Below are 24,199 nucleotides of genomic sequence, written 5' to 3'. Positions count from 1 at the left end.
GCGATGTAGGACGACGCGATATTTTTGGTAGACTTTCGCGTCGTCCCGACTACCTAACCCTGACGCGCCTGGGTCTTCGGGTATGAATGGTGCATGTTTCGATGCGTGATAATTGGCAGGTAAAGTGTTACTTCAGGCGTGCGGTTACACGGATTGCTTTATCATTCCCCAGGTAATTAATAGTTTCTCAGTATACTGTTCTATTTTCCACCTCTCTTTTTGATTCTATTCAACAAAGAGTCTGTGAGGAGTCGCTCGTGCTGGTGTTCTCCAAGCTTGTCTGAATATAATAGAGGGAGGGTATGATCGCTGGTTAAATGAATGGGTAAATGCGCTTCTGAATTGAATATTTTTTAAAGAGTGTTCACATCATGTGAAATACAGCTACTTTTGTGTGTGAAAATCCGATGACAAACATTTTTCTCCATGAAACTTAGGCCCAGTTCAGACGCCGAACTTTTCATGAGCTGAACTTAATTCGAATTTGGACCGACCCAAATTATCAAAAGTACACCTGTCGATTCAGACGTCGAACTCAATTCGCCGAACTTTATTTAGTTTAAACCAAACTCACATCGAAATGTCGGCGATTTCCAGGCAAAGTAAAAACTGCTAGTAAAATACGTTATGACAATTTATGCATTAGGTTCGGCTCATGAAAAGTTTGACGTCTGAATCAAAGCCGTTCCAAAGCCGAAATTCCCGGCTGAGCTAGGCGGGAAGAGCGGCTGGGCCGTTCCAAATTCAAATAGCCGTTCTTAATTGATTCAAACGCCGAACTTTTCATGTACTTAATTCAGTGTATTTGGTTCGGCTCATGAAAAGTTCGGCGTCTGAACTGGGCCTTACTTACAATCTGTAAAAGAAATAGACATACTGTCCTGGCATGGCAGTCACCCGCGCTATAAGAAAATGTTTGGTCAGCGGTCCAGTCTTGCTTGAAAATTTTCCCGCCAAAATATTCGCATGCGCGAAACTTCTTCCCTTCGATTTCCAACATGGCTGCTGCAGCGGAGGAAAGGAACCGCTCACTGAAACAGGCACTCATAGAGAGTTTAACAGCCATTCTGTCACCAGATCAACAAGCTAGACAACAGGCGGAAGAACAGCTCAAGGTTCTCGAGGTCACAGAGGGTAAGATTATTTCTCTGCTTTGAATTATTTATAGATCCTGTGCACAGTTCTTAGCCTAAAACGTGACATACTAAAACTTCGAAATTGTACATTTCATGAAAGTGACACTGTTTTCTTTATGACGGTAGTTTCTGCCAGTACAGTATTTTAGATCCGCTCCGTTTGATTTACAAGCGAAACGTTTGGCTGGTTGCATTTTAAAAGCTAATGTTTATTGAATAATGTTTTGTAGTGCATGGTTAGAGTTTCATCGATGAAGCTTTTTAAAGATAAGCTTACCTTGCATGCGTGAAATTCAAACGAAAGAAATCAAATTCATAACAAGTCCTGTTTTTTTCTTTTTGAGTAGCCAGTCTTAATGGCATAACTTAACTTATTGGCGAATTTTTTATCTTAATTTCAGACTCATTCATAACTTTACTTGATCTGTCAAAGACTTATTTTAGCTTACGCAAGACACTCAGATAAGCTTTTCTGTAGAGCCTCAAGCATTATTTCCATCAAATGCACAATCTCTGACAAACCCAACCCTAAATATTGATATCTTAAATCTTGGTTTGGAGAATTTGAGCCAAATCAGATAATATTCCCTTACTAGTTGGTGGCTACCTTTGTTTTCATCCTGGTGCATCTGTCTATTGATGACAAACATAGATCATGATGCATACTATAAGCGTACAGGTTAAGTCAGGGGTGGCAAATGGTCCTTCAAAAACCAAGGGTCTTGCAAAATTCCCGTCAGACTTCATGGGTCTTGTAGTTGGGTTTTCTTGATTTTTTGTAAGGCTAGGAAAAGTACTGATTGATGTCTGCACGTCTTAGAATCTGAATGTCTTGAGCTCATTTAAAACACTTCGAAGTCTAGGTCTCACAAATGAAGAAACTGAAATGTCTTGGGCTGGCAATGAAAATCGCTTTCTCACAAAGTTTCACATTTACTATTCACCACCCTTTAAGTTGATGGATAAGTTGTTGGAGGGTGGGGGCGAGGAGGAGGGACACAGGTCAGTGTGAAAATATTTTGCTTGAGGTCAGGACATGTGGACCATATGCAGTGAGATCTTTCTGTCCTGAGTTTTCCATATGGCCTGACCAAGCTCAGTCAATAATTATTTTATCATATCAGCTTTGCTAGACTTGATGTGATAAGAATTTGGAAAATTTCACAAGAAATGACCTAAACTGCTCATGCTATTATTGTAAGTTGTGTTTGGAATTATAGAGCATTTTTGAATTTCAGACCAGCTCAGGTCAACCTGTTCGGCATAGCATGTGTCTTTTTGCGTTATGTTTTTCTTTAGGACTGCATTAGCGGCAGAATGAAGTTGTTTTTTAATGTGCAATAACTTAAGCACATCCATAATGCAAGTAGTGTCCAACAAATATTCAAACTGGATTTGAGAATTCAGTTAAAGCCATAGTTAACTTTGTTACTTGCAGAGTTTGGTGTCCACTTAGCAGAACTCACACTTGACAGGGAGGGTGCTTTAGCCATCAGACAGGTCAGAATCACAATTCTCCATGCTGTTTGTAATACATTTTCTATATCTTCTTTGGGAGAATTTAGCTCTGGGTCACTATTTTCTTGAGATGATCAGGCCATTTTTAACTGATTAGAGGAGAAAATGCCCAAGCATTTTTCTTTTGTTATTAAAGCATGAGGAAGTACTGATAACACTCAAAAGGCAAATGTTTCTCACTTCTTTATGACCGCTGTTGTACTTCCTGCACTATGTGAAATCCCGTTGGGGAAAATTGTGATAAGCAACATGATATTCTAACAGTGATACAACATAAATGAAATGGTGATGTCCATAACACTTCAGGGCTTAAAGTTTATCCCAGCCTCAAAGTTAGGCTATGTAAGTATGGTCAGGTTAGGAAACATGCACCTTACTGTCATTTGGCTTTTAAGACACACGGGTACAGTCAAACATGGTTTTTAGGTGCATGACCAAAAGTCTAGTCACATATGTGACCAGTTGGTTGTTAACTTTGAGCCCTGCTCTTGTGTTGAAATTACCACCGCAAAGGAGAGAAATAAGAAAACCAACATGAAGCAGTTGTGTTTAAAAGTGAGCTGGGTATGCATGAATCCCTTGCTTTATCAAGGTGACAGTATGACAGCATCCCTGGACTGTATTAAATGAAACAAACTCTTAAAAGCATGCACAGCATGTTGTAGGGTCTGATTGATTTAACAGGTATAAAACTCCCTCAACCAAGAGGTATTTTTGTTGTTGACTGATCACATTAAAATATACCGGTAATCAGTCTGACTCTTCTATTATCTTAGCTGACACAAAGTTCATGGTTGACAAAAAATCCTCAATCAATAAAGAATTTCTTGCACATTTGGTAATAATAATAATAATAAATAAATATTTATATAGCGCCTATCCATGCCTGCTCTAGGCGCTGTACAATTCGCCAAAATGATCTCTACTAATCTTAATAATTAAAAATGTGCATTTAAGAAAGTAATAGAAAGTAAAAATCGCTAAGAATAATAAGTTTTCTTAAAAAGATGAGTTTTGAGTTTAGATTTAAAAGAACTTAGATTGTCACATGAGCGGATAAAAACAGGTAGACTGTTCCAGAGTTCAGGAGTGGAAACAGCAAAAGCTTGAGAACCATATGTCTTCAGGTGAAAATTTGTGGGGTTAAGAAGTAATAAGTGTGATGATCGGAGGATTCTGGAAGGTTGGTAGTATGCTACTAGATCTTGAATGTAGACAGGTACCTTGACTAATCACACTATCTTAAGATCTTGATGGGCCATAAGTGTTTTTACTGGTGGTCAGTTGTTTAAAATGCCCATCGTAATTTTTTTTGACAAATTCTAATTGTTGACATTAAAATATAATCAGTCAACAACACTTGTTACTTTATCCTGCTTGCCAGTATTGTCACAAAGGATACAAAATCATCCTTATTCGCTGTTGCTGATTTACAGGGTTAAACGAAAGGCAAGAAAAGCAGCAAATTTTGGAAAGTACTGACATTTAAATTACCACTTTACTGATGTATATGTTAGGAGGTGTTACAACATTTGTGACTTGATGTAACATAGTATACATTCAAGCAAATAAGACAAAGAGGCCCATCTGCCCTCCCAGCTGTGCCGAGTGGAGATGCAAATTCACCTTTTTAGAATTGATGATGGGCATTTTAAACAGCTGTCCACCTGTAAAAACACTTATGGCCCATCAAGATCTTAAGATCTTGTGATTAGTCAAGCTACCAAATGTGCGAGAAATTCTTTATTGATTGAGGATTTTTTGTCAGCCACGAACTTTGTGTCAGCTAAGAAAAAAAACCAAACAGAAGAGTTTTCACTGCTTTGTTAAAAAACCAAGGAAACTCCTGCTTTGTGTACATAGTTTAATTACATCTTGGATCAGCTAGAACTGCTGTGTGAACTGCTTCCAAAACCCATGCTGTCTGTATTCTAGTTAGGCTGCTCATTTCCAGTTGGTCAAGAAAGAAAACCGGTTTTAACTGCATTATTTTAATTAAATAGATGAATCAATGTATGAGAAACTCCTGCTTTGTGTACAAAAGTTAGTCTTGTCATTTTTCAGTTTTAGTCAGTTAGAAACGTATATTAAACAGATTGCATTTCCACAGTTGTTGTGTTAAATCAATTGCCAGTCAGTGCCTGAAGAATTCTTGCTTTGTGTACTTAAGTGGGCCAGGTCATTATTTTATAATTGTTCAAAAAATGCAGACAGTTTTTAGCTCATGCTTTGTGTCCTTATAGTACTGCAGTAACTTACACCATTTTTTAAATGTGGTTGGGAATTTGTTCATTGTTTGAGAAATATTCATCAGTCAAGAAATTCTTATCAGATGACAACTATTTGTCAGGGGTGAAATTTTCATCAGTTGAGCTGACACTTAATAAACCTGCCTGATTAAAAATTAATGTCTCATGATGCCTGCTTTTTGTACCTGACGTCCTTTGGGGAAATGACTTGTTGACCACTCCAAATTCTGACAAGCTTTAAAATTTAGATAGGAGTGATGCATTAATTTTGGAAATGCCTTTGTTGCCACCATGGTTAGAACAACTGCAGCAAAATGACTTGCTGAACCTCCATGGAGAAGTGCTGTATTTTAAAGCTGCTAATTCCTTTGAAGTGGAATTTTATGCTGGTTCTAAGGATGCCCCCTTACAAAATGTTAAACTGATAATTTAATTGTTTTGTCTTGAATCGTTTCTTTTCAATTTAATTGTTTTGATTTGACTCTTTTCAGCTTGCATCAGTAATTCTTAAACAGTATGTGGAAGCCCATTGGACTTGTAATGCTGAGAAATTTAGACCTCCAGAAACTACAGATGCAGTAAGTGCGTTAAGTACAAGTTAGGGAACATGCGTAACATTTTTTGATGGCATGAAAAAAAACTCTGTTATATACATGTAAGGAATGAGGTAATGTCATGGAATTTGCATGGAAGGTACAGTGGCCCAATAGGAAGTTTGATGGACTGTTTATTTAGCAGGTCATGCACTGGTTGGAGACATTGTGTTATGTCCTTGGATTATTTAACATTTTTTCATTTAAATTTTGCTGTGTTCAGGCTAAGGCAGAGATCCGACGTCTTTTACCAGGTGGCCTGCAAGAGTCCATAAGTAAAGTCAGATCAAGTGTGGTAAGTTTTGTTTATAAGCAACCTTGTTCAACTTGCACTCACAAGGAAGTCATGATTGGGAGAAATAATTCACAACTAAAGGCAGAAATACATGTAGGGCTTACTGGAACTAGAGCAAGGTTTTAATCACAGAATTGAATGTTTATTTATACTGTGGCACAAGCACATGGTCGACTGGGTTAGCTCATGTGATGAGCTCATGTGATGTGCTCATGTGATGCAAGATCAGATATACATGTAAATAACATGTGATGTCATAGTAACCAGGGCTGTCATTAAGTTTTGAGTCACCTGCAGGCAGCCTTGTTCTCCAACAACAAGAGGAAATTTCACCTCTAGCATCAAGGGAAAATCAAGCATACTCAGCCTTAACAGGTGCCATGGGTTATGGGCCCTAATGACAGTCCTGGAAACCACAGTAGTCTTGGACATAAACTGTTACCAAATCATTGGCAGTTGCCCAAAAAACTTGGCAGAAGTGCAAAAGATTTGTGGTAGTGGTCAGAAACAAGTCAAGCCATGCCAAGGTGTTTGAAATCACCAAGAAACTTAGAGACTTGTGGAATTATTTTGGGCCTAGAAATATTTCAATGGGAAATCAGAAGTTAGTATTTAATCTGAAAAGCTGGAGATAACACTTCAAACTACTATTATTCATTATCAGGCATATGCCATCTCCGCAATCGCCCACTGGGACTGGCCTGAGGCGTGGCCAGATTTGTTTGGACATCTGATGCAGGCATTGACAAGTGGTGATGGTAACCTTGTTCATGGAGCAATGAGAGTTTTAACAGGTATTAAGTCAACCTTCCAGTATTTAGACACTGTTGAAGTATTGTTTTTGTTATGCTTTGTTAGCATGGCATAGATAATATCTGAACTCAAGGTTCCTGTGGACAGAATAAAAAGAAATGTGAAAATGGTACTCTTGTGAGTTGTGGCTAAAAATTGGCAGAGTCAAGTGATTGATTGATTGATTGATTGATTGATTGATTGATTGATTGATTGATTGATTGATTATTTATTATTTATTGTTTACTACAGATTCACTCCACTAAATTACAAATAGATAATAAATTAAATTCGAATTACTCGCTACTGTAAAGAAACATTCTGGAGAAAGAGACAACCCAAAGTGCTGTTACACTAGGGTGCCCTCTCTAATTAAAGTATGAGAAAAATATATACAAGTGTAAAAATAGAGGTTCTAGTAATTCTAAATATAGCTTTGTGGAAAGCTTACACTTAATATGCATTCTGTTGCTGAACGAAAATCAAGTCTTTACTTGTAACTTGATTTTACCTTTTCTCAGAGTTCTGCCGTGAGGTGACAGACATCCAGATACCACATGTTGCTCCAGTGATTCTTCCTGAAATGTACAAGATATTCATTCATGCAGAGGTACAGTACATTCATGGATATTATGTGATGTCTCTATGCATAATGATGGAAAAAGAAACTGACAGATGGTCAATAGTTGATATAGTGCATATGTTAGTCTTTTCAGATAGATGTTGTTGTCCAATGTCTTTATAGGTGTACAGCATCAGAACAAGATCACGTGCTGCTGACATTTTTAACACTTGTGCTTCGTTGATCTGCGCAATGGAAGATGACAATTTGGTAAGAATAAACTCAGCTTTATGCATGGTGCATCATCTAGCATATGATGAAGAGAGTGTAAGTATGGCAACCAAAAGTGAAGGTCTGAGGCCAACTCTGCTCCAGAACCTCTAGCAGCATCTCATCTAGGGAGAGAGGGTGGGGCAGTATTCCCCTCGACCTCTCCTTCTCGTTCCAGTCATGCTAAACCTTGATGTTTTATCACTGCTCAGTTGTGCTGATTTTGTTTCAAACAAAGACACAGTTTACACATAGTAAAGTCAGCATACGAGCAAGGTGGCCCATCAGCTGGAGCTTATCTCCGGTTTCAGTAGCATAAAGCAACTAGGAGTATTTCTACTCCCCCCAGATGGGATGCTACTCCATCACAGGGTTACCCCCGGCATTAAATTTGCCAGTGCCCATTAATACAACCACATGGAAAGAGGGACTGGGAGAGTTAAGTGTCTTACCCAAGACAGGGCTTGTAAAAAGTGCCATTCCATTGTTCTGGACAAGTAGATTTTCCTTCTGGGCCAGTAACTTTTCATTCTCACTTGCCCAATGGGTAAGGGATGAGGAGGGAAAGGGATTAGGCAAATCCTGTGCCAACTACATCACTAAAAGAGCAAACTAAGACTTGCCCAGGGCAAGCAAAATTTGAGAGCTACATGTATTTGTCCCAAGGGCAAGCTCAAACTCAATTTTTTTTTTAGCCCTGCAAGAACAGCACACAGTGTCCCCGGCAAGGGCTTGAACCAGGACTGCTTGACCCAGAGTTGAGGATACTAACAATCAGGCCACCACACCTCCATCTACATGTACACATGGTAGATCCTGAGATACTGCATGTGAGGGGAGCACAAAGAAAGGAGAAATCAAAAGTAAAGTGTCGTTTAATATCTTCACAGCTAACTTCACTTTCTTGAATTTCAGAGCATTGCCAAGGAAATCCTGTTTCCATTGATGCCACAATTCACTCAAGCATTTGTTCAGGTCCTTGCTTTGGCAGACAGTCCCACAGTTGATTGTGGCTTGAAGATGGAAGTGCTCAAGGTAAGTTTCCTGTAGTGATCAATCTTTCACCTTAAATTCCAGTCACTCTGTTTTTTATTATTATCTTCTTGGTTAACCTTGTTAGGCACTGACCACACTAGTAAAGAATTTTCCCAAGCAAATGGCACCTCATCTGATGCAGATTCTGCCGCACATGTGGAACACATTGACACAGAGTGCTGATCGCTATGTTCGCACAGTTGTTAATTACACTGATGATGCTGATGATCCAGTTGATTCTGATGGTGAGATTGTTTGTCCATACTGTATGCTTTAGTTTGAATATTAGCCAATTTTTGTTTAGCTTTAAGATTTTGCATGCAAGTAACAAAGGCTCTATGACTGTGATGCGACTTTTATCCCATGATGCCCAGGGGGTAATGGGCTGGAAATTCTTCAAAGCCATGCCACTCAGTCATGTGCAACCATTGCTGCCCCGCTTCATGAGGTAAAACCCACGGCTGTCCTTTCTCTCTCTGTGGTTCTGCACTGGGTCTCTCTGGGTCTACCATGCCTCTTTCCTTCAGGGGGACAAGTTAATGCCGTCTTGGAATGTTGGTTGTTATACATTCTGAGGATGTGGCCAATGAATTTTCTAGTGCCACTGGTGGATTTGCTCACTGACATAGCTGATGTTGGTCTGGTTATGGATAACAAAGGCTCTATGGAGCAACAATATTTAATCAGTATAATTTTGTTTTTAGGTCAATGCCCTGTCTGTTGACCAGAGGAGGCAGATCTGCATGTTCATGGTGGCTAAATAATTTTTTGCTTTTTCACTTTTTGTATTTCAGGAGAAGTCCTAGGATTTGAAAATCTTGTCTTTAGTGTGTTTGAGTTCATTCATGGACTGATAGAAACACCAAAATTCAAGAAAGCTGTCAAGAAGTTTTTAGATGACCTTATTTATTTCTTGGTGCTGTACATGCAGATCACAGAGGAACAGGTTAGTCTTATATTACATGTTCTTTCTCCGAGAAGCTGTTGCAAACCATTGTAAATTAACCAGTTCAAACCTCACATCGGTTAATGCCATTTGAACTTATACTGTAAGTCTGTGGATAAAAACTTTGACTGTGACCATTTAAATGAAAGCTTTGGAGCAGTAGTTTTATCTGTTTCTCAATATTTTGCAAGAAATGATTTAGAATTTGCTTGGAATAATTTTAAGTTATGCTCTAGATACAAAACACCTTTTCTAGTTTTCCCATGAGTAGTAAAATATTTTGTGTTGTTCAATTCCTGATTAGGTGCAAGTGTGGACATCCAATCCAAACCAGTTTGTTGAAGATGAGGATGATGACACTTTTTCCTTTTCTGTTCGTATTGCTGCTCAAGATGTACTCTTGGTAAGTACAGAGAATGTTCAGTTTTAATCATGTTGAGTTAAAGACTATTCCAGTCCTAGCACCAGAAAGGCCTAACCAAACAAATTATTTATGCTGGCACTAAACTGTGGCTGCTGTAACTTAAAGCAACCAGGAAAATTGCTAACCCTTCCTTTGCTGCACCATCCTTGCATGAGATGCTGGTGAATTCACCAGTACCTGTTTACACTCCTTGTGAAGACAGGTACTGAAATTAAGTATGTCCCCAGAGGACACACCTCAAGGATCACAGCTGGCTTAATCTTGAAGGTCATGATGCCTCCCGGGGGCACCAGGCAAATTGGTCGGGTGAGAGAACGATTTTGTCCACCTGGTTTGACCATCGAGAGGAAAGCTTTTCTCATATTAGATGTAGAGGTCAAATAGTTTTGCCCGCCTGTGAAAACCAGTTGCCCTCCTGCCGAAAACTTTAATGAAACCCCTGCCTCCCATGTAACCATGCACAGTTCATTACTGTAAAGTTCACATCAACAATGACATCCTCTATTTATACATGATCCATGATATGGGTAAAGCAAAATCGTCTAACTTCTAACTAATACAAACTGATACAAAGCATGAAAATAGTAATAACTTTTTTTACTGTAATTTTGTTCACATAAAAACTGCATACATCAATAAAATTTAAAGTGCGTTATGTTCCTTTTTACCGCACGTTCCTACATGGAAGTTGTTTGTCGTCTCCTTCATGTGGATGGCTGAGAGTACTGTATGTCCAGTCCTTCCCGAAAACTCTCCTGAAGCATTTGGAGGGTTATGAGAGGAGGCTGTTACCTTTATCTTTGGCCAGCCCACTGAAATTTCAATCGTTACTTTGCTTTCCAGGCAGTTGCTGCTGACTTCAAAAATGAAAGTGCAGGTTCATTAACAAATGCAGTCAACAGACATTTACAAGAAGCAAATGATAGAAAAAGTAAAGGAGATGATAACTGGTAAGTATGTTTGGGGGTTATAGCCTGTAATAAATCTTTCAGTGGCATGCCAAAGACTCATGACGATTATGATAATGATGATGATAATGACAAGGATGGCGACGACAATCATGGTAACAATATATAACCAAGGTGATTACTGTGATGATGATGTTGATGATCATCGTGTTGACGATGGCAATGATGACGGTGATGATTATAATGTTGGCGGTGAAGATGATGATATACAGCTAAGGGACTGGGTGTTTAAATTTTTATTCTTTTCAGGTGGAAAATACATGAGTCATGTATGTTAGCAATGGGATGCATTAAGTCACTCATGATTGACAAAGTATCAAATGGCAAAGTATCTATGTCAGATATGACATCATTCTTGACACAAGTTGTGTTAGCAGATCTACAGGAGTCAGGTAATAACTTTTATGCAATAAGATATTAATGGATATCATTCAGCACTCTTCTTTGTGGTTTGTGGCACGTAAGGCCATAGGAGATGGCACACAGAAATGCATTTTTTCCACTCAAGGGTGTAGATGGGTACAGTTGTACCTGCAAATAGTTGAAGCAGCCTGACAAAAAATGGTGGACTGGGGATAGCCCTGCAGTTTCATAGGGGACAAATCCAAAACTACATCACTTCCAGTTTTCATCGCCTCAAAGCTTATTAAGAGAATATGAAGCAAAAATGAGCGAGACATTTGTAAGGAGACATTTGTAAGAAATTGTTTTAAAAATGCAGTGGTAAACCAAATTACGTGCTGATAAACTACGTGGATGAAAATTAATAAATTCTCTATGCATATTCAGAATACAGATCTCTCCTTTTGACCTGATGTGGAGGACTGCAAAAATTTAAGAAGTGTGCAAGTGGCAGTTTTTGTGGGAATTGCTTGCCCACTGCATTTGACCACTGTGGAGCCTACTATGGGCTAGAAACATCCTTGTTTGTGAACAAAAGCATTCCTTGTTGGTTCACAATAAGAAAACCAATATTAAACACCAGCCCTGACCAGCTGTGTGGACCTGACATTTCCTTGTATAACCTTCTTTTAGCCCATGTTAAATTCATGATTGAGGAAAGTGGTTATTTTTTTCTCTTTTCAGTATCACCTTTTCTTATTGGTCAAGCACTGTGGGTGGCTAGTCGTTTTACTCCGCTTATGTCTCAAGAGCTTTTAACAAGGTAAGAGAAGGGACGAGCTGGGCGAAATAACTTCATTTGAGCCCACATTTTGTTGTCAGAGGGGTTGCTAAGCAACCTGACATATTGTCGTGATTTGCATTGTCTTCTCGTTCTCTCATTTTCAACATCCCGTAAGGTTTAATGCCAATGGACAGCTGAGCTTAAAATAAGTGCTATTACACTGTAGCTATAACAGGCCATATAATTAATAACTACCAGTCATCTGGTCTACCAACGACAGTCAATGCAAAGGAAACAACTCTCAGAAAATTCAAGAGCACGTGTCAATAGTCAGTGATCTTCCAAATATTGTATTTGATTTACACATGGACCTAGTAAATGACCCAGTTCACCATGAGTCTCTTCGCTCTGTGGCTCATTGGTTAGCTTGGAGGTATCTAGGAGGTCGTGGGTCCGAACCTCTCTAGGGACTGAATATTCTCTCTTTCACTGGTGAAATAATCTGGATTCTTTTATTGTGTGGTGTGTACTAGTAATTATGTACTGCTCACCTTTATAGAGCGATTTTCATTTGAGTGTCGAAAGTATTCGCATTTGTTTTAGTTTTACATTACTGAGCTCGGTGTTGGTGTAAAGTGGTCTCGTGCCACTTTCTCGACCAATTAGAAAACCCAAACCATTTGCGACTCACTCGCATATGTTTTCCCGCGCTTACCGCCAACTACGCATATCTCCTTAGAGTTTTGATTGGTTCATTGGATTGTCTGCGTCCTTTGCGATTGGTTAGCGTAATAACTTTGTAGTTTGTTTTTCAATACTCAAATGAAAATTGCTCTGCCACTAAACTATGATGTTCCTTGTAATTTTTAGATTTATTGAAGCATCAGTTACTGGTCTCCAGTCAACGCAACTAGCTGCTGTAAGAATATCGGCTGTCAGAGCTGTTTACGAGTAAGTAAAGTGACAACAAAGGTCACTTTTACTGACTTTCTGCATGGGATTTTCAGAAGCTTCATAAATACGCCTTTAGATCACAGGAATCCAACGAACTCTGGCTTTGTTTCTTTCAAACGCTACTCTACAAATGATTAAAACTCAAGTTAGGAACTGAGGGTGGCTAGCAGTGGTGGAGATTGATGTAATTACGCATTGGACTAACTTGGAAACGTAGTGCTTGTCAAGTTGTTACAGATTCCACTGAAGTTAACAAGAATCTTGTTATATCGGGAAATTTCTTTCTTTTCCTTGTTTTCATGAAGACAGCACCAAAACAACGTTTATATTCAACATCGGCTTTATTTCTTAGTTATGTGACAAGAATAACGGTAGGCTAGAGAACAGAACTAGAGAATATCGTGTCCGGTTAAAGACTAAAGCCCCGTCCACATTATGCTGGTGGAATTTGAAAACACAGCTTTATTTCTACGGTTAGGTCTACCGTCCACACTAATCCTTCACGAACACGGAGCTTTTTGAAAACGCTTTTCAGACTGGAGGAATTTGAAAACGCCGGCTTTGTGTTTTAGTGTGGACGGAAAATATTTGAAAACGGAGCTTTTCGAAAACGATGACATCGCGTTAGTAATGTGATTTCCCTACTACAAATCTAATATGACCGGTTTTTGATGTGTTTTCAAATTCCTCCGGCGTAGTGTGGACAAGGCTAAGCATACGTCTTTTTTCCCGCGCTCCAGAGGTATTCTCTGATTGGTTCGTGCTCAATTTTGAATTTTTGCGGGCAAGAACCAACCAATCAGGGAACTTCACGAATCTTTTTTGAGCTACGTCATAGTATGGAGCTTCTCAGGTCGAATTCCAGTCGTTTCTCAAGCGAGGGAAGAATTGAGAATTTATACCTAATCCAACCTTAAAGGAAATACGTTATTAGAACGGATATTTGTTAATTCGAGCTATTACTTGACAAGGGTTTCATAGGAAAGAGTTGGGATAATTATATGTTCTATTTGAATGGCTCATTGCAGATTTTGTGCTCATCTAAAGATGTCGAACAACACTCAAATCCTGGCTCCATTCCTTCCAAAGATCATGGATGGTTTACTTACCATGGCAACGCAATCGACAGATGATGTACTGGCGCTGGTCTTAGAGTCTCTTAGGATTGTTATGTCGGTAAGGTGACTGTTGCTCCAACCTCGCTCCCAGGCCTTTTTCCTTAGAAATTCTGAGGCGCTGGAAAAGCCCTGGGAACGAGGTCGCTGCTGCTCGTGATGGGCTCCTGTTGTTACTGATCCTCATAAGCCGTCGAGGAAATGCAGAGGGCGAGAACAGTGGCTGTGGAAAATGTGGCTCGAGACTTCACAACTTCCCACAATCTCCCTTCTCCCCAACCCACCCCCCCCCCCAACTCTACTTCCCCCAATCTTTCCTCGCCCGTTTGTTTTTCTTTTCTTTTCTCCCGTCAACTTTTCACTGCACGAATATTCTGATCTGATTTACACGTCCTCTTTCGATCAGGTCTAATGGTTATTATATTCTCGTCAATCGGTCCTTATGGTTTATTTCCAGGTCAATAAAGAATTTACAACGTCTTGCGAAGGAAGAATATCACCGCTGACAATAGCGCTCTTTATCAAATATGCTCACGGTAAGAAAATAATGATAATTAACTAGCTTGTTTGTTGATTAATACATTCGTGAATACGTGCAACTAGAAACCTGGTGTAGACAGCTATGAATTTGGCGACGGAGATGGTAACAGAATCTAGAAGCCGTCAAATTCTAGTTGGGTTGGAAAACGGTCACGTTTGGTGGACACTCTTGTTCTGTTAGTGTAAAAAAGATTTTCGGTTGAACCGAACAGAAGACGTTTCCAGCAGCTTTAAGGAGCAACACAATGATATAAAAATTGTTTCTGTTTTGCGGTCTGTGAAGTAATCATAAATCTCCTTTAAAGTAAAAGTTTGGCAAGGTATAAAAACACGTTCTTACTACACGGTAGTAATAATAAACCCGGTAAATAAAGCAAACAGGGTTAAGATTGAGGAAGATTCAAACGGAGTTTTAACTGCGAACTATAAAAAAATTAAGCGCTATGTTTTTAGTTGCGCCATTAATAATTGACCAGGCAAAACATGACCTTAAGCCCCGTCCAAACGGAAAATGTTTAGCAATCAAACACGATCAAACATTGCTTAGTGACCAAACGTTTTCCGTTTGGACACCTTGTTTGATCGTGTTTGATAAAATCTGAACAACGTCAAACATTTGATCAAACATTGTAAACATTTTGTTCGTTCAAACATGTTTGATACCGTTTGGCCACACAGTACAACACCAACATGTTAGGTTACCAAACAATGTTTGATCGTGTTTGGTCGCCAAACATTTCCTGTTTAGACAGGGTTTTATTCTCTGCTTTTGGCCGGTTAAGTGTTCTGATGGGACTCTTCAACCAAATCAGCCAAACCTCAGGCTTACCCTTAAAACTGATGACCTTAATTATAGTCTGCGTTTCTTTTAGATGCCGCTCTTATTCCACTAATAGAAGACTTGTTTAAAGAACTTGCAATGATAGAGGCTTGCAACAAGGTAAGGAAGGAAAAGTGTGAAACGTGGCATTATTCTCACTGCGAAAAAGTATACGGAACTCGCCCGCGCACAAACCTATCAGGCACCTATCGCCTCAATGGGTGCTACCTGATTACCCTTACGTCCCCAAGGGGCCTTCCTTGCCTATATATATAGGCGCATTTGTTCAGATTTCCTATCTTTTTCGCCAAGTCACGCGCGCGGTCGTAAGTTGCATTTAGTTTTTTACCCACTTACCTCCCCTACAGTGACGTGTACTTATTTCGCGCATCTCTGTTGTGTGATTTTCTGTTTAGGCTAAATCTTGCCTCCCATATGATATATGGCAGCTTTGCCTGGGCACTAAGGTCTTATTTTCGTGTTGATAATCATTTTCCAACGAAATCACAAGGTTTTTTTAAAAAGCGAGGGAAAAGTGGCCCGGCAAAATCATGATTTCGCCCGATTGGTCAAAATGTCATCGTCTTTACTGTGATTGGCTGGGGCAGGTAAAGCACGTGGCAAGTTGCTCTCCACAACTCACAAAAGTTGCTTCTACTATTTAATGATCTGTGTTGATTTAACTTTCTCTTTTTAGCTTTTACAGCAGAGGTTTCTGCCGACATTAATTAGTATATTCCAGGCTCCGCCAGAGAAGACTCCGTTAGGAATTAATGCTGTAAGTAAAACAGATCATATCATTTGAAGTCAGTGGCGAACAACTTAAAGTTCTAAAGATGTCAACACCATACTGCTTTTACTCATTATTTATTGACCACTCCATTTTCCAAAATTTCTGAACTCTTCAATCTACTTGCATTTCTATCCTTCTCGTTTCGTATGAGCCTTGGTTTGAAACTTACTGACATTATTCTGGAGGCTTTTTTGAATTTTTTTTCCCCCACCCATGCTTGATTTTGTGCAAATTTTTTGCCCCTCCCTTAGAAACAGATCCAAACAAAAAAATGCTGGTTATTTGAAAAGATTTTCATCGCAAAGTCAATGATGCGCTTGTGAAAAGCAAGCGTTTTTCGCCTACCGTTCTTTGTTAATTATCGTGTGCGAAAGCGAAACAATTTTCCTTTTTGTTGCATGTAAGTGATGTAACTGCAATGAAATGCAATCCACGAATGTCTAGATCTATGTCTCCATGTGGTAAAGTGTTTTCCTCTGTTATTTAGGGTGGACCCACCAGACTGTGAGAAAATTGTCTCCTTTTCCAAGGTCCTGGCATGTTTTTTCATTCATATTTCTATCTTCACAGGTCTGTATGGATATACTGTGTAACATCATTCGGTGTACCCAGCCCCCTCTCTCGGAGCCGCTTCTCAATTCTGTATTTCCTGTTGTCGTCAATACAATACTCGCGTCAGATGATAACTCTGTGTTACAGGTACAGACATGGGGTCAAAATATCTCGCACAATTGCTGCATAATTATTGGGCTGGAGCCTGTTTCTCGTATAGGTCCCGAAAAGTTTTCGCACCCGAAAAGTCCAAGCGAAATCTCAAACCTTATGATTACAGAGCTGTTTTATGCACACATTCTTAATATGAGCAGAGGTTTTCTTCAAACAAGAAGTTTCAGGCGTATACACACACCTCTCTGTCTTTAAATACCAATTCACTAAAATGCCTTTACGGGCCCGAAAAGTTTCCGGGGCTTTCGAGAAATGGGCACCTGGTCCCAGTGCCTGAACTCTCCCTTTGCCTCCCTATAGGAGAATCTTTGTTTACAATATTTGCCTCATTACCATAAGCGATGCAGTTTCTAATGGAGCTACAAAAACGTTAATTCTGAATATCAAAAGTGCACAGCACGTTTAACTGTCCCAAGGAATTTGAGCCCGATGTTTTGAATACTTTTCGTGCGACGCGGGTTTGAAAACTGAAAATTTCAATTTCACAAAGAACTTATGAGCTCATTAGCGCTTTTGCCACCCAAACATTTTTCAGTTTTTGATAGCCAATTTCTCCTCGAATATTACACCAAAAGAGCCAAAATTTCACCAATTACTAAGTTTCACAAACTCTTTAAATGTTTGTAGTCAATTCGTGTGTAGCATGATGCCTTCTATGCGCAGTCGTATGTTAATGAGGAAAAATGTAGACAATGACGTCAGAAAAGATTCACCTATGTATGGGTCGAATCTTTATATTGAACTCTCATATAGTCTCAAGGAACTCCTAAAGTGGTATTTCTGCGATGTACAGAATGTTCCTTTGTGTCCAAGAAAACTTTCAAATTCGGTTAGAGTTTACTAGGTTGACAAACAGAGAAGCATGTTTGTTGCTTGCTTGTTGCCGGTAATCCAAACAGCAACAGGCAAGGTTGAGATTGGCGACGATTGACACTGATAACGATCGTATAACTTGTAAAATACTGGGCTAAATTTTCCAAGATGTGCCTCTCTTGACACAGCTCTTTCAAGGGCCTCAGTAGAAGCCTCGTTACCAGGTTCCTCTCTCTTTCTCGAGGAAGAGAGAGGACCCTAGGAACGAGGTTGCCTCAGAAGATTTCTACACTTTTCGTTTTGTTCATAAGCGTTTCTTGCTGGGGTTTATTGACGGTTACTTCGGGCAATATAAGTCGTTTGTTAGTTTCCAATTAACACTAAAACGTTTTCCTTTAAAACTGGGGGTAAAAAGCGTAATTTTACCGTTTTACAATTTTTTCACACCTCTTTTCGCATACATGTCTCATCTCGCGTTTTTGCATTTTAATTCTTTAAGGTTTTAGACTGGAAGCCGAAAGTTCTACGACTTTTTTAAAAATTCTTAACCAGAGAATACTTTTACACAAGAAAACCTTTTCCCGTCGAATTTAATTCTAGCACCTCGTCAGTAACCATCTTCTTGAGATATGTTGACTTTGTAATTTTGTAGTCCTAATTTTTTTTTCCCGGTTTTATAATTTAGGGTGGTGGGCAATGCCTCAGAGCGTTTGTGTACGTTTCACCGGAACAGTTGATTGCTTGGTGAGTAACACTGTTTTAAAAAACTAGTGAGAAAATCTCAGATAGTGCTGAGTGTAATTTACATCTCTGATGTAGTAGTCACACAGGTCCTCACCCCTGCTGTTCTCTCCCTTGGTAGTCACCTAGGCCTTTTCCCCTTTGCAGAATATGAGCGGACAAAAACTTGATAAGACATACTCTTAGCCGTGTGTATGTTTCATGTTTGTGTTTTGCCCAAAAATGACTTACAATTACCGTTTGTCAAGACGGTTTTAAATTTATTGTGGTATTTTATCTTGAGTTTCGTTCATTGTGTACATTACTTTTCACTCCAACGTTTGTAATTTGTTACTTTTGTTTTCCTCGTCAATGTATGTAACAAGATACCTTTGTTTCCACGAAAATATAGGAAAGATGTGTATTTTTTTAACTTACTGCTGGAGATAAATGGAATATAAAAGTTAAATATCTGCTGAAAAGTTGAAGAGGAACGATTTGTTTTATTCATTTCACCGATAAACAAGAATTAATCTAATTATCAAATAGTCACGTCGAATAACGGAATAGTGCGTTCTGATTCTGTTGCCAGCCGAGTTGGTGTAAACAATAAAACCACATCAAACTAATACACAATGCCATTGAGTAATACAACTGAGGAGCGTTTCAACGAGAAGTATTAAAGGTCGAGATCTTTACTTGACCGAAATTATATCCCACATCGGTGAGCGAGTCACCTCATCGACTGATGAAATTAATTGGAGGTTTCAGTAAGTGCCACGGAGTCTGCGGCAATAATAACGAAGTTTCTGTTGTCATAAATTTATAAGTTTACATATAACTAACGCGGGAATATGATCTTTGGGTTCTCTTTCATAGAAGAGGAAATAAACAAGCTGCTAAGGAGAAGCAATATGTTCCGATTCTCTATTTCAACCCTGGCAAACACACAATACTTATAAAACAGCAGACGACATTTCCTGAATAGAGCTAGGGAAGATTCCAGAAGATACGCAGTCACAGTAACGTTCTTTGGACTAAAAAAGGAGAACTGACGTTACCTGAAATATAACTGCTATCCCCAGCCAAAACGAGAGTGTGATATCACTCATTACAAAAAACAAAAAAAAACGTGCATCTGAACTCGAGAACGGAGTTTATCACACTGGCAATGCTAGAACGCATGCGTCTTATATTCTACGAAATGCATCTTTCACCTAAAATATAGTCGACTTTGACGCTAACTAATCTGCGCATGCGTTTGGAGCAAATTGCTTCTGTTCTTGAGAGAATGGCACCACAAGGATAGCATGAGATTTGCAAAACCATATAAATATTTTTGCCATATTATCACGTTTTGCGTAGTGCACTCGGGTACCTACTACACCCAGCCCCCCTTCCGTCAAGGCTAATTGATTAATTGAAATTAATTAATTAAACAAACATTAAAGTTTACACCTTACGGCGTTATTACGTTAGTGTCTTAGCGAACAGCAGCCCCCTAAACCATCCCAATAGTGCACTCTGCACTAATAAGTCCAAGCATGTTTTTCTTTACAACTTGCTGAGTAAAGCTATAGAAAGCATAAATTTATGAAGACCGAATTTTGAGGGACCAGGGTTAAGTTCTCGAGAATATTGCGAAATATTTTTCTGTTATCGACCCTTTCTAAAGAAGCATTTTGTGCTCTTTGTCGTTTTTTTCCTTTTTTCCAGGCGCGATCCTCAAGGGAACAGTGCTATCTCTTACATTGTCCGAGCAACTTCACATCTTCTCGACCCCAGGGCGCCTGAGTTCACGGCCTCCTTTGTTGGTAGACTGGTAACTACAATGATTAAAAAGGTAAGTGATAGAATCATTTAGTCAATCTGAATAAGCTTGTGCCTCTCCCCCCGTACAAAAATTTAACGTCTCTTCCGGTTTTCATGGTCAGTTTGGAGCGAAAATGTAAGAAAATGTAAGAAAACTAACAGGAGAAAATCAAATAACGTGCAGATAAACAAGGTGGATAACAATAATTAAATTCTCTATGCATATGTGCCGTTCAAAGGTTAACTTTTCAGTGACTGTTTCACCTTTTGTCCTCAAAAGGATTTCGGAAATTTGAGATGGTAAGCGGCGGTTTTGGCGGGAACGACGGAGGGAACAGCGTGCGGCGCGCGCAATACGTTTCACCGCTGTGGAGCCAACACCTCCACAGCCGTCGAACGCACTGTGCGTGCGCTGTTACCGCCTTCATACCCTTCGCTGATAAAGCACAGCCATGCCGGGTTGCTCTTGAAAGGAAAAACTCCTCTTTATCTTCGTCGTTTTGAATCACCTAAATCACTGGGTGCTTGACACTGGGTGCTCTCCTAAAGTATGAGTTGAACCTCCTCCCCCATCATTGATTATATCCTGGCTTCTGTTAACATTTTAACAACTAATTCAAGCAGGTATATAGAATCCTGGTGGCCTAATAGTTGGCGCGCTCGTCTCCGGATCGAGCGATCCGGGTTCGAGCCCTGGCCGGGGACTTGTTGTGTTCTTGGGCAAGACACTTTACTCTCAAAGTGCTTCTCTCTATCCCCCTGCTGGGGGTAACCCTGCGATGGACTAGCATCCCATTCAGGGGGGAGCAGAAATACTCCTAGTCACTTCATGCTACAGAAACCGGGATAAGCTTCGGCCATGATGGGCCAATTGGCTCGTATGCAGACCTTTTACTTTTATATAACATCCTGATCGTCTCAGAAAAATCGTCTTGACGGAAAACCAAGTTCTCTCATTGACAGATGTAGAAAATGCGTGAGAAAAAGTTATTAGACGCTGTTAGAACGGGATATTAATTGAGTTTTTTTCCTTCTTTTCTTGGCAGATTGGAAATAACCTTGGTGAAAATCTCGACTTATTATTAAGAGGAGTCCTTAGCAAACTTCAACAGGCGGAAACGTTGAGCATAATCCAGGTAAATCACAGACGTATGTTTTGCAACACTTATTTCATTGAAATCCTTACAAGTCAACTTTCGTTTCCAGAGTTTCACTTTCGACCAAGTTACGGTGAGCTACGTCACGGTTTTCGCATCTTCGAAAGTTTATCCTAAATTTTTCAAGTTCTTCGCTTGTAATCCGTGTCAATCTCCTCCATCCTTAGCCATCCTTGTTCCTTTTATGTTTATTTTTATCTCTTTGGTGTTTTTCTATCTTAGTAAACTGTTATTTTCAGGTTTCCTTCAATTTAAAGAAAATTTTGTACGTGGCTAAATAACTCAAAATTCCGTGACTGAGCTACTTTAAGGCGTTGCTTTAGTCCTAATGCTTCTGTTTATCTGCTTTCACAGTCGCTGGTCCTTTCATTTCTTCACCTGATGAACAGTCAGTTACAGATCACGCTTGACTTTCTGAGCGGTGTTCCTGACCCGACCGGCAAGTCGGCGCTAGAATATGTTGTAAAGATATGGTGCGCGAGGCAGCCGGAATTCTTTGGTGTTTACGACAGTAAAGTGAGGTAATTCATGTTAAGAACTGTGCTGGCGATTGTAGTAGATAAAGATAAAGTCTTCTCATTTCTCAATGGGACTGAGAACTGGAGTTTTTCTCGAAATTGACTTTTCACATGACAACAACATTTAAAAATTTAAAGTAGAAAATGCACATACACTGTACTCTTTCAGACTTAAAAGTGACGACCTTAAAAATTACCATATGCTAACGAGGCAAAATTGTGACCTAATATGGTCTAAGCTCTCGTAAGCGACCACCTCCCATAAGCGACCACCTAAGCTTGACATTTTGGGTGGTCGCTTACGGGAGGTTTGACTGTAACTCAACAACAGTGAGAATGCGAACTTTTCTTCCCATCTAGACTGTCCAACTGCACATCTCGAGCTGTGAAAGCTGCGTCTTCTTAACTTTTGCAAGAATTTTTCAACATCAGAAAACAGGACCCGGATAGTAAAAGGCAGTTGCTCGATTTCTGTTCCTATGGCTCCCCTTGCACAATTTTTTTCAGCAGTTTTTGCTGTGCAGGATTATTCTTTGGATAGTGCCCAATCCTCTCTCCCCCCCCCCCCCCCGCAAAAAAAAAAAAATAATAAATAAATAAATAAATAAATAAAAATAATAATAATAATAGTAATGATAATAATAATAATAATATAATAATAATATTAATATTAATATTGATTGATTTAAATAAATAAAAAAATATATTAATATTAATAATTGTCCGTCCCTTAGAGAATTTCCTCCTCCTACCAACCTGTGATTACTGCTTTTGGAGACTCAGTTTATTGTTGTTTTTCTATCTTTTACAGCACAATGGCTCTTTGCAATGTTCTACAGTTCTTCGTTAACACTGGCGACAAAAGACTCTCGAGTATCATAGTCAAAGGAGAGAGGATTTTCCAACAGGATGAAGGTAATAAAAAGTTTCAAACTTGTAAACTGCGTCTTAAAACATTCAGTATGTTGGGAATGGTGGCATCAATCATATTTAGGGAGACGAAACAGCCCTTAACGGAAATCCTTGTATACCGGGAGGGGAGGGGTTTTATTCAAGCAATTTGTACATTTCAAGGATGGATACGTTGTGTCTGAAAAGAGTTTGAATGTGAATCATTTTAAAAAACCTAAAAGTAACTGGACCCCAAGAACTCTCAATATGTTCATGATTTTTTTTTTTCATCGACATTTCAATTCTGCAGTGATAAACAGAAAAAAAGTGATAATTTATCGCTATAACATGCGATGACGGTAAATCGCTACAATTATCTTCATAGTTTGGTCATTTATCATTTGTCCGTTTTCCTGATGGAGACTCTGCTTTCAGACTATCCTATCCTCCGCAGCCGTTGCAGCCTCGGCCCGAGGTCTTAATCCTTTCTCCTTAAGCTATCTTTCCACTGTTCTCCTCCATGTCTCTTGCGACCTTTTGCCTTATCTTCGTCTCCATAGTCAAGATTATTACAGATCACTGCTGACACGTTACGTCAGACTTTAACAACTCTCTTTTTTCATCTTTGTGGCAGGAATCCGAACAAGATCCAGAACGGCGAAAGGTAAGCCACAGCGACAACATTCTTTTATCGAAGCAGGAAGCGATTAAGAGTATTTCCTCAATGGAATGCTAACACTCCCCAGTTATTCTCTCAGCACTTCTTTCATGTTTCCCCACGAATACACCAGTACCAATTTTTATACACCTGGGTGGAGCGAGGCACTGTGAGAGTAAAGTGTTTTGCCCAAGAATACAACAAAATGTCCCCGGCCAGGGCTCGAAGTCAGACCGCTCCTTAGTCCAGCGCGCTAACCATTGGTTCACGGCGTCTCCTATTTCTGTTTACTTAACTTTAGAAGGTACTCTACAGGCGAATCTTTGCTTCTGTCTTTGTTTACATTTTTCCTCTTTTGCGCGTAGAAGGCATCACGCTAGACACGAATTGACTACAAACATTTAAAGAGCTTGTGAAACTTGATAATTGGTGAAATTTTTGGCTCTTTGGATATGAAGCAAATATTGTTAACAAGGGTTTTCCTATTCATCGTGATACTTGTCATTTCAGCTCCCGAGCAATGGACGATGATTCCTGTGCCAGTAAAGCTATTTAAATTAATCATCAATGAGCTAGGCACTCTTTTGGAGAGTGCTGCGGCAGGTGACGATCAAGAGGACGGGGACTCGGATGAGGTATGATTAAACGCTCTTGTCATTTAGTGCCTAAAATGTGCCTATTTATGGACCGAGCCGGCGGTTCGGTTCATAAACGTGCAAAAAAATGAAAAGGACTCGAGCAATATTTCTCCGATATTGACCTCGCCTT

General features: G+C 39.5%; 1 protein-coding gene across 1 annotated transcript in view; it reads left to right on the top strand.

Annotated features, from left to right (window-relative positions):
* Nucleotides 1-927: 927 nt before the first annotated feature.
* The window catches only part of LOC145498089 (importin-9-like), a 29,851-nt gene continuing 6,579 nt past the window's right edge, over nucleotides 928-24,199 (top strand). The window contains exons 1-27 of the mRNA XM_081477965.1: nucleotides 928-1,134; nucleotides 2,575-2,636; nucleotides 5,395-5,481; nucleotides 5,720-5,791; nucleotides 6,456-6,585; nucleotides 7,105-7,193; nucleotides 7,329-7,415; nucleotides 8,331-8,450; nucleotides 8,536-8,695; nucleotides 9,245-9,396; nucleotides 9,701-9,799; nucleotides 10,664-10,770; nucleotides 11,038-11,180; nucleotides 11,875-11,953; nucleotides 12,785-12,865; nucleotides 13,897-14,044; nucleotides 14,441-14,519; nucleotides 15,396-15,463; nucleotides 16,041-16,121; nucleotides 16,707-16,835; nucleotides 18,361-18,419; nucleotides 20,112-20,238; nucleotides 21,254-21,343; nucleotides 21,719-21,885; nucleotides 22,694-22,797; nucleotides 23,408-23,437; nucleotides 23,942-24,066. Of these exons, the coding sequence (XP_081334091.1) occupies nucleotides 999-1,134; nucleotides 2,575-2,636; nucleotides 5,395-5,481; nucleotides 5,720-5,791; nucleotides 6,456-6,585; nucleotides 7,105-7,193; nucleotides 7,329-7,415; nucleotides 8,331-8,450; nucleotides 8,536-8,695; nucleotides 9,245-9,396; nucleotides 9,701-9,799; nucleotides 10,664-10,770; nucleotides 11,038-11,180; nucleotides 11,875-11,953; nucleotides 12,785-12,865; nucleotides 13,897-14,044; nucleotides 14,441-14,519; nucleotides 15,396-15,463; nucleotides 16,041-16,121; nucleotides 16,707-16,835; nucleotides 18,361-18,419; nucleotides 20,112-20,238; nucleotides 21,254-21,343; nucleotides 21,719-21,885; nucleotides 22,694-22,797; nucleotides 23,408-23,437; nucleotides 23,942-24,066 (2,811 nt within the window). The 5' untranslated portion in view covers nucleotides 928-998. The remainder of the gene's footprint in view (nucleotides 1,135-2,574; nucleotides 2,637-5,394; nucleotides 5,482-5,719; nucleotides 5,792-6,455; nucleotides 6,586-7,104; nucleotides 7,194-7,328; nucleotides 7,416-8,330; nucleotides 8,451-8,535; nucleotides 8,696-9,244; nucleotides 9,397-9,700; nucleotides 9,800-10,663; nucleotides 10,771-11,037; nucleotides 11,181-11,874; nucleotides 11,954-12,784; nucleotides 12,866-13,896; nucleotides 14,045-14,440; nucleotides 14,520-15,395; nucleotides 15,464-16,040; nucleotides 16,122-16,706; nucleotides 16,836-18,360; nucleotides 18,420-20,111; nucleotides 20,239-21,253; nucleotides 21,344-21,718; nucleotides 21,886-22,693; nucleotides 22,798-23,407; nucleotides 23,438-23,941; nucleotides 24,067-24,199) is intronic.

Source organism: Orbicella franksi, chromosome 9 (assembly GCF_964199315.1).
Source record: "Orbicella franksi chromosome 9, jaOrbFran1.1, whole genome shotgun sequence".
Classification (NCBI taxonomy): Eukaryota; Metazoa; Cnidaria; class Anthozoa; order Scleractinia; family Merulinidae; genus Orbicella; species Orbicella franksi.
Note: the sequence above shows the minus strand (reverse complement) of the source record. Positions and strands in the feature narration are given on the sequence as shown.